General features: G+C 41.4%; 5 protein-coding genes across 10 annotated transcripts; 2 read left to right on the forward strand and 3 right to left on the reverse strand.

Moving 5' to 3' along the window:
* Window positions 1–30: 30 nt before the first annotated feature.
* On the reverse strand, window positions 31–4,199 carry LOC129596206 (beta-galactosidase-1-like protein 2). Of its 3 annotated transcripts, none has more exons than XM_055493426.1 (8): window positions 3,967–4,199; window positions 3,398–3,454; window positions 2,798–3,014; window positions 2,639–2,734; window positions 2,059–2,342; window positions 1,859–1,955; window positions 1,003–1,609; window positions 31–765 (listed from the first exon to the last, which is right to left on the reverse strand). In XM_055493426.1, exons 2-8 carry the CDS (start codon window positions 3,450–3,452, stop codon window positions 253–255), a joined length of 1,869 nt encoding a protein of 622 aa, XP_055349401.1. In that variant the 5' UTR covers window positions 3,453–3,454; window positions 3,967–4,199; the 3' UTR covers window positions 31–252. The 3 variants fall into 3 exon arrangements, with proteins under 3 accessions (XP_055349401.1, XP_055349399.1, XP_055349400.1); XM_055493424.1 differs by lacking the exon at window positions 3,967–4,199 and adding an exon at window positions 3,712–3,959; XM_055493425.1 differs by lacking the exon at window positions 3,967–4,199 and having other exon boundaries at window positions 3,398–3,668.
* On the forward strand, window positions 3,811–6,941 carry LOC129596207 (protein AATF-like). Of its 4 annotated transcripts, none has more exons than XM_055493428.1 (11): window positions 3,811–3,929; window positions 3,997–4,145; window positions 4,245–4,777; window positions 4,932–5,069; window positions 5,153–5,258; window positions 5,628–5,735; window positions 5,842–5,947; window positions 6,070–6,180; window positions 6,246–6,380; window positions 6,447–6,595; window positions 6,676–6,941. In XM_055493428.1, exons 3-11 carry the CDS (start codon window positions 4,579–4,581, stop codon window positions 6,791–6,793), a joined length of 1,170 nt encoding a protein of 389 aa, XP_055349403.1. In that variant the 5' UTR covers window positions 3,811–3,929; window positions 3,997–4,145; window positions 4,245–4,578; the 3' UTR covers window positions 6,794–6,941. The 4 variants fall into 4 exon arrangements, with proteins under 4 accessions (XP_055349403.1, XP_055349405.1, XP_055349402.1 ...); XM_055493430.1 differs by having other exon boundaries at window positions 3,814–4,145; window positions 4,245–4,398; window positions 4,498–4,777; XM_055493427.1 differs by having other exon boundaries at window positions 3,815–4,145.
* A 683-nt stretch (window positions 6,942–7,624) lies between these two features.
* On the reverse strand, window positions 7,625–9,304 carry LOC129596214 (small integral membrane protein 4-like). The gene is made up of 4 exons (XM_055493440.1): window positions 8,859–9,304; window positions 8,726–8,765; window positions 8,334–8,659; window positions 7,625–7,990 (listed from the first exon to the last, which is right to left on the reverse strand). Exons 1-3 carry the CDS (start codon window positions 8,961–8,963, stop codon window positions 8,475–8,477), a joined length of 330 nt encoding a protein of 109 aa, XP_055349415.1. The 5' UTR covers window positions 8,964–9,304; the 3' UTR covers window positions 7,625–7,990; window positions 8,334–8,474.
* LOC129596212 (uncharacterized) lies at window positions 9,148–11,643 on the forward strand. Its single transcript, XM_055493438.1, is given in 3 exon segments — window positions 9,148–9,919; window positions 9,921–10,227; window positions 11,068–11,643. Coding segments are annotated over 3 exon segments (1,071 nt in total). The 5' UTR covers window positions 9,148–9,469; the 3' UTR covers window positions 11,382–11,643.
* On the reverse strand, window positions 11,280–12,655 carry LOC129596213 (DNA ligase 1-like). Its single transcript, XM_055493439.1, has 3 exons — window positions 12,287–12,655; window positions 11,900–12,194; window positions 11,280–11,761 (listed from the first exon to the last, which is right to left on the reverse strand). Exons 1-3 carry the CDS (start codon window positions 12,434–12,436, stop codon window positions 11,421–11,423), a joined length of 786 nt encoding a protein of 261 aa, XP_055349414.1. The 5' UTR covers window positions 12,437–12,655; the 3' UTR covers window positions 11,280–11,420.
* Between the last annotated feature and the right edge of the window lie 349 nt (window positions 12,656–13,004).

Raw genomic sequence — 13,004 nt, forward strand, 5'->3', positions numbered from 1 at the left:
ACAATATAGTATAAACAACTGTACGAGTCGCAACGAAACCGCATTTTGCAACTGTTTAATTTTAAAAACAATACAGCAAAACAATCCACACCATGTAATCCACATCTAACACAACCTCCGTACCAAACAAAATATCCTGTCACACTGACTACCATTATTTACCAAAACATCTCAGACCCGCCCAAAATTACTTATTAAAAGGCAATCAGACACCAGATGTAACGTAAAAACAATTACAGTGTTCTGTTTTGACTACAAAGAAGTGAGCAAATGTTCCTTTGTAAAATTAACACCAGCCAAAGCTTGATGCAATTCAAAAATCAAAATGACATTATTCTTTTTCAACACCGGTGCAGGCAGATACAGCGTCTGCTGCGGACCGGCACTCGGCCAGTACCGTCCCAAATTGAACCATCCGTTGACAAAGACCACCCCGCGTCCCCAGCCGCGCATATCAACAAATGTATCTGCCGGTTCACCGGCAATGTCCAGCTGCAGACGAAACAACGCGGGACAGGCGGCGCCGAAAGGATCGCTGTTCCAACCGGCAGACATCTTTGCAATTTCCTGAACTTCCCGTTCTTGAAATTCCATAGGGGTGATTATCCAATCCGATAGCACTTCGCTGTTAAAAGTAACTGTTCCAACAATACCTTTCCGTTGATCATCCAAAGTCTTCGGATGGCGTACAAAGTTGGTGCGACCCATGTTCTCCACAAGTAGCGACAGTCTATTCATATTTCGCTGTTGCTCCGATTTCTTCAGCTGAAAGTAAGTACGATGATCACATTATTACATGTAAGCAGTACTAATAAACGATCAAACTGAATGTCGTTTAAACTTTAAAGGCTACAAATACCAAATTCATTTTACTTCGTGAATGCTTTCGTAAACAGCAAGCTAAACATATAACAAAAAAGCGGGCGCTGGTGCCCTTTAGGGTAAGTAATTTGCAGCATACCAAAACGGTTAAAACTTATAAAATTCTTCTGATATATATACCTGGATAGTGTTGTTTCTTCCGGCTACATATTCGATTATAGCCTTTTCTTCCCCATTCACAAGGACGATAGCCCGATCACAAACTTTTTCAATCGTCAAACTTCCATCAACATTGGGGATATCCCTCTCGTATAAAATGAAACCATGAGACTGTCCATAGCCCTGCTTATAGTCTAACAGCTCCATCGGCACGACTTGCTTCGAATTAATTTTTGGCATAACGGTCTGGATTCCTGACAGGGGCAGCCATCCGGACACCTGCACGTGCCCATACGACACGGGCTCTTTCCAGACAGGAGGCTGAGGAAGATCCGTAGCCAACAACCCAAACGTTTCAAAAATATGACGCGTTCGATGCCATTTCGGAGTGATCTCCCCATTTTCGCTGACCAGGGCGTCGTAATCGTAGCTGGTGATGGTCGGTTCGTATTCCATACCAGAACTTAACCCATTATTGCCTCCATTCATAAAACCGAAATTTGTTCCACCAAAGAACATGAAAATATTGACACTGCTGCCATGGGAAAGAATGGCTGATAGCTCTTTAGCGTACTGCTCAACGGGGATGGTGTGCCGCTGTTCATTCCAGTGATCAAACCAACCAGACCTAAAGAAGCCAGAAATGAATCTAGGTAGCATTTACACGTTGCGAGTGCGACATATATCTACTAAGTACTGTACCTGCGCAGGTTTCTAGTCTCACTTTCTACAGTTAGCAATCTTAATATAACTGCAAAATATAGATATGTGGAATGTGTTACACAAATGTACTCGTATTAGTCGTATATGAAATATATAATATTTCCTACAATCCGAGGCCACAACTGGCAAATAAACTGACCACGCATAAACTTACCAGTATTCCATTACCATCAGGGGCCGATCTGGCTGGGCAGCGGCCAGTTGGTCCAGAACTTCGCCCATATTATGTTGGTCATTTACTGTCATCCAAACTGAAAACCAGTTAAACGTTTAAAATCCTGAATGATTATACTGCAGATCTTAGAGAGCCCGCTACAAAGTTGAAATAAAAAAAAGTTCACAAAAAGTGCCTACCATCGGTTGCCCTTCCGTGATCAAAATCCTTATAACCATCGGAAGTCATCAGCAGCTCCACGATGTTGTGCTTTCGGATAAGGCTTGCAACAACGTCCACATACTGCGAATCCGCTGCATAAGCGCCATACTCGTTCTCCACCTGCACCATTATAATCGGACCGGTTTTCGTAAACTGCAAGTCGGCAACCATTGGCAGTATTCGTCCGAAGAAGCGATCCACGGCATCAATATAAGGCTGATAAGTGGTGCGCACTCGCATGCCAGGGTCATGAAGCAGCCAACTAAAGCGCAAAAATATCCCTAAAACACCCATTCGCAATGCTGCATTATCAGAATCGGTTTATGTAAAAGAATCGGTTTATGAATCGACTTTCTGTAAAGAATATCAAGAATTATACCTAATTGCTAAACGGCTATAATTACTGCTGAAGGGTATCGTGCCATAAACATATGATAAAGATAAACTATAAACATATGATAATAAACTATAACATAGTACTACAATATAAACATATGAGCGCACTATAAACATATGACACATGAAGTTTGATTAAAATTTTAAACCATTTTAACTAACCTGGGAAGCCCACCGAAATCCCACTCCGCGCAGATGTACGGCCCAGGTCGCAAAATAACAAATAAATCTAGTTCTTGGGCAATTTCAATAAACCTCCTACGGACGTATGGATTAAACACATTTACCTCAATTCAGACGGTTAATTTTATTAAGCACTACCTGAGATTTAAACCATTTTCGAAATTAAATTTTCCCGGGAGTGGCTCGTGTAAGTTCCAAGCGACGTACGTCTCCACCGTGTTTAGGCCGCATGCTTTGAGCTGCAGCAAGCGCTCCCGCCAGTATTCCGGCAAGACACGGAAATAGTGAACTGCTCCGCTTAGGATGCGGATAGGCAGTCCGTTCAACAGCAATTCATGTCCATCCGCAAGCAACCCTGAAACAGGAATACTTCCAGATAAGCTTTCAGCAATGCGAAACACATTGCAACGCAACAAACAACGTAGTCTGCAGCTGCTGCCATCAAATATTGTGCTCACCAGTCAGAGGTCACTATTAAAATAAGTAAGCACCTGTATCCAGTATCAGTACAATAGTGCGATATTTATTTTTAGTTATAAATATCGCACCTATTTTAATCCTACCGTATAATGAAAGCTTTAGAGGTCTGCTGGTCTACTGCTGTAATTATGTAAAGTTGTTAATCGACAAAGTCACAAAGCCTGTACTCCGTAGCTCTAATATCTAATATAGATATCTATATATATATACCTATCAATAGCGCTGTATTAATTTTTGTACCGGTGTACGGTATCTTACCTGTTGCTGGAGTGCAGTGATCCTTAAAAAACCGCAAGCCACGAAATTCTGGCATTTCTGCAATAGTACGTATTTGAAAGAAAGTCTTAGGATAAGAAACTGTGCTACGCGCAGATCTGCAGTAAACGAACAAAAAACTAATCCTATTTCTAAAAAAATACTACAAACACCGTAACTCCTCTCCGTGTCTACCTCTGTCGCAACAAATACTCGTATACAGCCTATTTATGAATTTATTGGCAGTTGCCCATGTGCACAGAAACTATTAGCGACGGCTTTTCATACGCGTTACAACGTACAGTAAGGCTTATTACTTTTATCAGTGATGATCCACAAAGAAACCAGAACGACAGTAGCAAAACTGATGGCCACAGTAATCAATCTGAACGATAAGAACCTCTTTGTGTACACCGTACGCGTATGCATTACGGACAGTCCCATTCTCATCCTTATCTCTATTCTTTGACGGGGTGATAACACAAATGTAACAAGCAGACACCTATACCGATTACAGATTACAGTTTGAGTGTTTGTAAGTGTTATGTCTGTAAATTAGATCAAAATTGTACCTCTTGATCGTTTGCACTAGTAATATGTAGTTAGCCGAAGACTCCGAAGATGCACTCAAGCAAATGCGCCTGGCTGGTATCGATCCTAAAGGTTGAAGCAAAAATGTCTTGCGGCTGTTATTGTATCGCAAGGTGCGGAGGTTTTACGAGACAGCCTTCGTAATCAGGTTTACAAAAAGGTACTTATCTACATCAATTTTGAAGCTAACCATAAGACGAAGCGCAGTACGTACTGTTAATGTGTAATTGTGTACCGTATATTTATATTTTGATGGTAGAACGGTACAGTACACCACCACCGGGCGGTGTTTCTGAAATAAACCGAAGGGTAGGGTTACTACTCGTCGGGTAGGATACTAGGATTTTGGATTTATTTGTACGCCAAGATTAAAGGAATCAAGAATTCAAGATTCAAGAGTCCCAAGAAGATAGGTTATAAATTTAGGATAGAGATTTCAGTTTTCTGGATTGTGAAATTTGCCTTTTTGTACGAAAATATATCCGACATTAAGCGGCAGATGTGCTTCCTAGATCGCTGATAGCAAAGCAGAAATTTACAAATTGGGACTTGAACATTCGGGCCAGTTCGGGGTTCGAACATTTATTTTCGTTATGGATTCTGAATCAGAGATTGCATCCGAGGAATACGCCGACGACAGCGAAGATTTCAGCGAGAACGATGCTTTGGATGGTGAAGTCACGAGTGAAGATGAGGAAGGTGATGCGCACGAATCTGTGAAACATTTTGCGCATCCCCTGAGTGAGTCCAGAGGAGAAGCCGCTAAAGGAAAAGCTGTGCAAAGCCAATTGAGTACGTATTCATCTGCATATCATTATCATAATTTGTGTACTTCTAGACGTATTTGGAATTCAGATTATGGCTGGCTCTCATGATACCGTTGACAATAACAAGGATCGTTTGCGTAATACCAAATAGGACGATTAATAAGTTTCACCACTTGCAGATTTATGGGACGGTCTGCTGGAGACGCGTATAAAACTGCAGAAACCTCTTGCAGTTTGTAACACGTTGCCGCAGGCAGGCAGATTTAAAACATTCGTGGATGCAGCTGATGACACCACGAAGAAACATATAAAAACAGGTACCTAAATCTCTGAATGTACGACTTCACGTTTGCTGTGTATTGCGATTTATACGCATTGCCATTACTGTTTGTGCAAACAGCTCAAGCTGAATTGGGACAGCTGTTAAGAGGCCTGGTCGAAGTGCAGCAGAATTTGCTGGAAAGAAATGCCATCCTCACTGGACCTGATGCTGAAGAGCAGGATGGGTGAGGAATTTGAGAATTTTATCCTGTAATGCAGTACATGAAAATATAATGCCATTTGGGCCAGTTGCATTAATTGTAAGTATATTTTCGTGTACTACAATTGGACCAATTGAATTGGGCTCGGTAACTGTTACGATAGTTTTATAACCATTTCTGTCGCTAGATTTTGTTGACAGCGCACAGTAGGTTTGTGCTTCATAGTTTTACTTCGTATTAGTAAATCCCGGCATCCCCTTACTTGGTGTCAGTGGTTAGTGTGTAATTAGAGGCGTCTGTTGTGAAACGACTGATCTTTGCGAATGCTCTGTACACCTGGTAATTACTGTATTTTATTTGGTTTACAAGCATTTTTGTTTGGCTTTGTTGTAGGAACGAGTTGGATCACGAGTTTTCGTCAGCGCTTGTACATCCGGTTAATTCACTGGATGTCATTGATAAAGGTCTGACGGCGCGAAATGCGGCTTTAAGAAATTTCAGGTATTTCACCGCATTTCCTTTTATGGTGTCGGGTGCATTAAGCTGCATGAGCACCAAAATTCTCGAGTTCTGGACATCCGATTAATCTTAATGAAGTGGTTTGCAGAAATTCGACGTTAGAGAGCTGGCATGGCAAAACACAACAGTTTTCAGTGGGCATGAAGCGAGGATTTTCTGCTTTTGAACAGTCACCGGTTAAGCATATCGAGCAGGTAAATCGAGATTGTGGGCCTGAAAAATGTAACATGCAGCACCTACGAGAGACGCGAATGTTTCTCTGACCATCGTTTGCTTTCTTGATAGCTTATAGTCTTATACTGGTTTATTTTTGCAGATAATGGGTGATGTTGACCGTTTGGTTCACCGGACTAAAATACGAAGAACAGCGTACGAAGTCTTAGTATCCAGCGTGGTGGAAAATTCGTCTGCCACAAATGATAATAAAGTAAGCCGTTTTGTCTTTAAATTATTTCTTGAGCTGATCCTGGACAAATTCCGCTTTTGCTATAGAAAATTTCGAGAGCACCCCAGTCCATAGATCAGGAAATATTTGATGATGATGATTTCTATCACACATTATTACGAGAATTAATAGAAAGAAAGACCACTGGAGCAAGTGACGACCCTTTGGAGGTATCAAGGCGAGTTTTTGCGGTGCTTCTAAATTGCTTTTAGACTTTACTTAATGTTTTTTGTATTTTGTATAGGCAGCAAGTGCAGTTGGCGCAATTAAGAAAGCGGACTAAAAAACTTGTGGATTCCAAAGCCACTCGTGACCGAAAGTTGAAAATGGATCCTCACCCTAAGCTGATCAACTTTATGGCGCCGCAACCAGTTTGTGGCATTACGGAGCAAGCACGGTACTGAAATGACTTACCATAATAATTATAAGTTCATTTGGATTCTGAGACGCGTTGACTAATGACACATATTCTTTCAGAAATGATTTGTTCAAATCTGTATTTGGAAAGCTGTTGTCCAATCCTCCCGTCTCACAGTCAGTGAACAATGGCAAAACTGGTGATAATGCAAGAGATATTATACTGTTGCGATCGTAAAATCTTCATTGTTCAGCAGTGGTCTGCTTCTTGCTCTTTGGCGAAATTGGAATGGTTTACTGTTAGAAACTTAGAGACCATTTATTTCCGCATTTGTTTTCCGAAAAACGAAATCAGATAAACTGGGCGCGAATATTTTGGAGGCGACGCAAGTTTATAAAGTGTACGAGTACTTTCAAAAAAAAGATCTAAAAAAACAAAGTGTATTGACAGCCAACGCAACTGCTTCTGCGGGGCGCGTAACCCGCAGTATCGGAAGTATTGAAACAATAGTGTGATTGTATTGAAACAGGCTGGTGAAAAACGTGGAAAATTAAAAGTTATCAACACAAGGATGTATCACATCGCAATTTTTGCGGATCATTGCTAAGCACACCAAAGTCTAAACCTTCTGTTGGTCTGGTCTTTGTGATCCGAGATCTGCTTGTTGGGACTTCGGATTCACGAAACTGGCCAAATGCTCATGAAAATCTTTAAGTCTCCTTTCTCGCGCTTGTATTATGGGGTTCAACCATAGAGAAGGAAAATACTAAATAAAAGGAAAATATTTTCCTTTTCTATGGTTCAGCTGTTCTTCTTGGTGCTCTGTTATAACGAGCATATGACATGTTCTTATGCTGTTGACCCTTTATTGCACCCAGTTTTTCGTCCGTTTGATAAAAGACTGGTGCGTTTCCTGGGGCAGGTAAGCATTTGTACTCCTTTTTCTGAAAATGAAAGAAAAAACGATGCGTGATACGGCCTCAGCTGTAAGCCCGTAACCGGCTACCGGTATTCGCTAACGGTAAGCAGTATTTATTCCTCAATTTCCTGAGCCTTCGTATCAGTAAAATATGGTTCCATAATAAATACAGGTACCAAAAGCCTTGAAAACCAAAAGCCACCATCTATCACGTATTACCGAGTCTACAACACAAGATAGATAATTATACTGAATTTAATTATTATTTCATCAACATGTCAGGACGGGTGCAAAAGCAACAAAGCCGTTAAAAATTCACCACAGCATCGCACCGAAAAAACATCGTAAACCAAGCTGCAACTTGCATAATTATGTGCTCGCATCTATGCGCTCAAGCAATTTTCGGTAACACATTTAGTTTTTAACTACGTTTTTTGATTCAGCAGAGGGGGAGGTTGTTGAGCAGGGGATGGTAAGGGAGCAGTAACAGCTGGTGTTTCAGATGCCGCGCTAACCTGCAATCGAAAGAATACGTACTGATTGCCTGATGAAGACATTGAAAACAACTAGCATATATTGTGCTAGTTACGCAGCTTTTAACAAAGAAAGTAAAGTCAATTCAAAAACTAGTTTCACGAATTAAAAATAACATTATAATTATAAGACTGGCATACCCTTATTGCTTTTTCAAAAGCACCTATGGAAATTTGGAAAAATACAAACCAGGCTCGCACTGCGATCAAACGGTGAATGCGTGTGGATAGTCTTGATTCACGAAGATAAAAACCAGCCGAAAATTAAATGTTCAAACCCATTTCGTTACTACATTTCAACCAATACATCCTTACACATGCCCACCTTCAAAGGCTGAAACATCCAGTGAACAAACTGCGCGCCGGCCAGAGCAGACAGACCAGACGCAAAGGCGAATTTGATGTACTCCCGACTGATCATTTCGAATTTGGATCCACGACGTTTACACAATTACAGGAGCCCCGGTCAAACTTGTGTCGATACTGCCGACGAAGTCTGAGAAGTTGACTGCCGTTGCTCCAGGATTTTTTGATAAGAGCTAAGAAAACTGGGCAGCTCCGGACTGTCGGGAGACAATATGGGAAATGAACTGTCGTGGGCAGCCTTCACAGGAATCAATCGCTCCGGATGCTTACGCTTATATACATCATCTAACAATGATGCCCCATTTACATGGTGATTCCTCTTTCACAATAAATCCATAAAGCTAGACTTACAAAAATTAGTTTCTCCGATAGTCAAATGGATCATAATAAACTGCAAAAGCCAACAATAAGTGAAGCGAAGCTCAATTCTTGTATGCATGTAATCATGTAATGCTAGCAATATGCAAGGGTCCTACAACCTAACCTCAATAGCCGCTCCACATGCGAAGAACAGTGGCAGGAAACGATAGTAACCAAATCGTTCTTTCCCTGGCCATCGATCAAGAAAGCGGTAGAACAATGCTCGCATACTGTCATGCACGATCTGAGCAGTTCGAACAGAAAAATTAAAAGATGTAAAATCGGTAGTTAAATTTGCAGTTTATCACTGTTTATGCTTGTCCCCTAGTCCCCTACGCACCAGGATAGCCGAAGGCCCGAAGTCAAGCCGAAGTCAGCTCCTTCCGACTCGCAGACAGCAAAACAGAAGGTGATTCAATTTTATTACTATCTCAAGATCTCAGTGTTTTAACCAGCGCTGTAATAGTCTAAATATGATAGGAATATAAAGTTCTTGTCAAATGAAATTTAAATTTTATCTTTGACTAGAAAGTATGTACAATAATATACGAGAATTTTTACTTATTAGAGCTTGTTCTGGATAACACGGTACATATAATACGGTAACCGTGACGGTAGTTATCGTGATCGTTCCGATTTTAGCTTGTTCGGCATTCATGACGATAACGATTTCCGTCTAGATCTTCAAATTTTTAAAAAAAATTTTTGCAGTCTTTATTTGAGAAATTTGTAAAAATGAAGAAATCCACTCTATACCTTTTGTACTACAAAAAATATATTTCGCTGAAATTATTCGTGATTCTGCGTCGGCGCTTGATAAGAAACGGAAGGCGAGTAGAGCAGCGTGATAACTGGACCGAAAGAGCTTTTCGTCTAGAGAACTGCAGCGAGAAAGAGTGTTGGGATTATTTTCGATTCAGAAAGGACGATATCCCCACTTTGCGTATATGCCTTAAAATTCCAGATTCGGTTGTGACAGCAACAGGAGACCATGCGTCTGGTATAGAAGCTCTGTGCATACTACTCCGACGCCTGGCATATCCTAACAGATGGATTGATTTAAGAAAGCTGTTTGGTCGTTCTCACGGGTCCCTGTCAAGAATATTTTATGCCACTTTGAATATTGTTGATATCCAATGGAAAAATCATCTATCAACATGGGATCACGACTGGCTATCAGAAGATTTTTTTTGCGTTGTACGCGACTGCAATTGCGGGGAAAGGAGGAATCATCCCTAATGTTTTCGGGTTTATTGATGGTACAGCACGTCCCATCTGCCGTCCTTCGGTGAATCAAGAAATCATGTACAGTGGACACAAGCGATTTCACTGTACAAAATGGCAATCTGTTGTGCTCCCCAACGGTTTAATCTGCAGTCTAAGTGGAGGTCAGCCCGGCACGATGCATGACAGCCGCATGTTTAGGGAAAGCGGGCTTTTAGAGCAGCTGGAGAAGAAGCAGAGAACTTATCAGCGAAAGTTTATACTCTACGGTAAGGTTGTTAACGGTGCGGTTTTTTACCGGTGCAATTTGAAAAAATTGCGGTGCGATTTCGAAACAAAATTGGTACAGGCGGTGCGGTTTTTGAGAAAAACCACACCGGCGCACACCGGTGTGGTTGGGTAACCGCGTTAACGTACACCGGTTAACCACCGGTTAACCGAAGATTTCTAAAATTCGTAGTGTTTTAAAAAATTTAAAACATTTTTATGCGATGACGCTGCTGGATGGGCACATGCCCACGGGGAGCACGGGCTGTGGCGCTTGTAAGTCAGTACCGTATCAGTCGGTATGACAAAGTAGGTAAGTACTCAATGCTATTGCTCACTCACAGTCTCACAATCACAAGTTTCAACTTGTAGCTGCTGCAACAACCGGGCTGCCATAAGATTAAAGAAAATGTGTAACATTGCTGCGTAATAATATTGGCGGCTTGATTTTCCACGCTCTACGTTGATTTGGTTTCGTCACAAATATTCTTAGGGAAATTGTTTTCGATATTTCACGTCTTCATTACAGTTTTCCTACGATTGGATACATCCTGCTGGTGATGCCTTTAGAAGGCTGAAAGCTAGCAGTGCTAAGAAGTTCTGGCGATTGATAAGTGATAAAATTGCTAATTGTTGCTTTTTCTTCTACTAACGTGTGCTACACCGGTGCACACCGGTGCGGTGCGGTGTGAAAAATTGCGGTGCGATTTTTATTTTTCACCGCACCGTCCGGTGCGATTTTCGCTTTACACCGGTAAGGTAAGTGCGATTTCTTGTAAAACCGCACCGACGGCACACCGGTGTACACCGCACCGCACCGTTAACAACCCTACTCTACGGAGATGAAGGTTACGGAAACAATGCGTTCTTGCGGAAGCCGTTCTCGAAGCTGGAAGTACGTACTAACCTCCTGAAGCGCATGCAGAACAATGCGATGAAAACAGTACGCGAAAGTGTTGAATGGGGATTCAAAGAAGTCGTTGCAAAATTTGCGTTTGTTGACTTTAAAAAGCAGATGGCGCTATTACAGAAGCCAATTAACAAGATGTTTATAGTGGCTGTTTTACTAACTAACTGTATAAACTGCATGTATCCTAACGAAGCAAGTCAGTTTTTTGATACGGAACCACCTACGCTGCAGGAATATTTGCAATAAAATAAAACTGCTACATTAGTTTTTAATTTCTAATCGCCTTCACTTATTATGTAAAAATGCTTTATATCTGAGTTTTTCGATATCAAGCTTGTACTTTTCAAGTTCCAGTTCTTTTAGTCTAATCTCTTTTTGATCAGCCGCTTTTTTTTCTTCAAATTGCAATTTTTTCTCTTCCTGTTCGCGAAAAAATTCCATCCATTTCATGTCAGTTTCAGCCTCGTACTTTTTGCTGGCTTTTCGCGATGACCGCAATGCACTGGAAGACGACGATGAGGCCAAATCATCAGCGACAGAAACTCCTCGTCTGGTGCGCAGCTCTTCTTCCCAGTCACGTTCGTCCAAACCAGTTTCACGCAAAAAGGTCTCCTTATCCATTTTCTCTGTAAATAAGATATCAGAGCGTTATCACTGTAATCATTAATTCTGTGCAATTTAATATCGTTAAGAAAAAATTACACAATTACACACAAGAAAACTGCCGTAAAAGAAAGTTGCATGGTGGAATATTTCGTACATACCTGTTGCTTCAGTGTAGTCAGGGCCAGCCCGTCCCGTCTCGCCCGCAGCTCGCATCAGAGACGCTGTGCGATCTCGACGTGTTTCTTTTTCCTTCGCAGCCTTTTTCTTTTCTTCCTTCTCTTTTGCAGCGGATTTAATTAATGAGGCGATATCTTCTAACAGTTGTTCCATGCGGCCGTACTGCTCCTCAGTTCCACTTTTACTTTTATTGCGCAAGTCGTTTGCCTGATAACTGGTAACAAGGGTCGACAGTCTCTCTTTAACGGCTCGCACGTCCAAAGGCCGCTCAAATAGCTGTCAAAGCGGGTGGTTTTAGCAACTGTCTTTCCGTTAAAAATAGGAACGATGATCCTAAAACATGTTAGGCAAGTGCTGCAGAAACGTACCTTGGCATCATTCAGAGATTCAACAACTGACTTCCAGGCTCCCTCTCGATCGTCCGAGGCGTACGGGTTGTAGTGCTGAACTTGTTCAAGCAAAGGTAAATCATGACGTGCCTTAAAGCATCTTCTGGAGATCGCTGTACTGGTTTCCATTTTTCAAAAATCAGAATTTGATGAAAATATTATGTTAAACAAGATATCACTTCAAGTTTAGAAGACATATATTTATTTAAACTTGGTTGCTTTTTAATTTTTGTATCGAGTGGAAGTGCAGAGCCGTGACAGCCGCTTGTGGGGCGGCAGTTTGAGCATACATGCTATTTCCGGTGTTTCAGTAACTTGCAAAATTAATTGTTTTAAAATGTTTTAGAAGTGTTTTCTGCAATTTGAAAAGTTGTAAAACATAAAGGAATGTTTGCTGTACTAATTTCTTGGAAGAGAACGGTAGTATATCAGTTCTGCTACAAGCTGCAAGCTATCGGAAATGCGTGACGATAGCATGGTGTTTTATCGTAATCGTAACAACCGTAACGATGCGAAAAGAGCAGGAAAACGATAAATTTATGGTGAGTCATCATCGTCATGGTCACCGTGGTGTGTCTAGAACAAGCTCTATTTACGATTTACATTATAGCAGTTGGTAGCGCGGTGAAGCTTGTTATGGGGTTCAAATACCCTTAACCTCCAGGGGCCACCAATATGCGGGGGACGTTTCCGACAG

Source organism: Paramacrobiotus metropolitanus, unplaced genomic scaffold, assembly GCF_019649055.1.
Source record: "Paramacrobiotus metropolitanus isolate TYO unplaced genomic scaffold, Prichtersi_v1.0 Parri_scaffold0000087, whole genome shotgun sequence".
NCBI classification, from domain to species: Eukaryota; Metazoa; Tardigrada; class Eutardigrada; order Parachela; family Macrobiotidae; genus Paramacrobiotus; species Paramacrobiotus metropolitanus.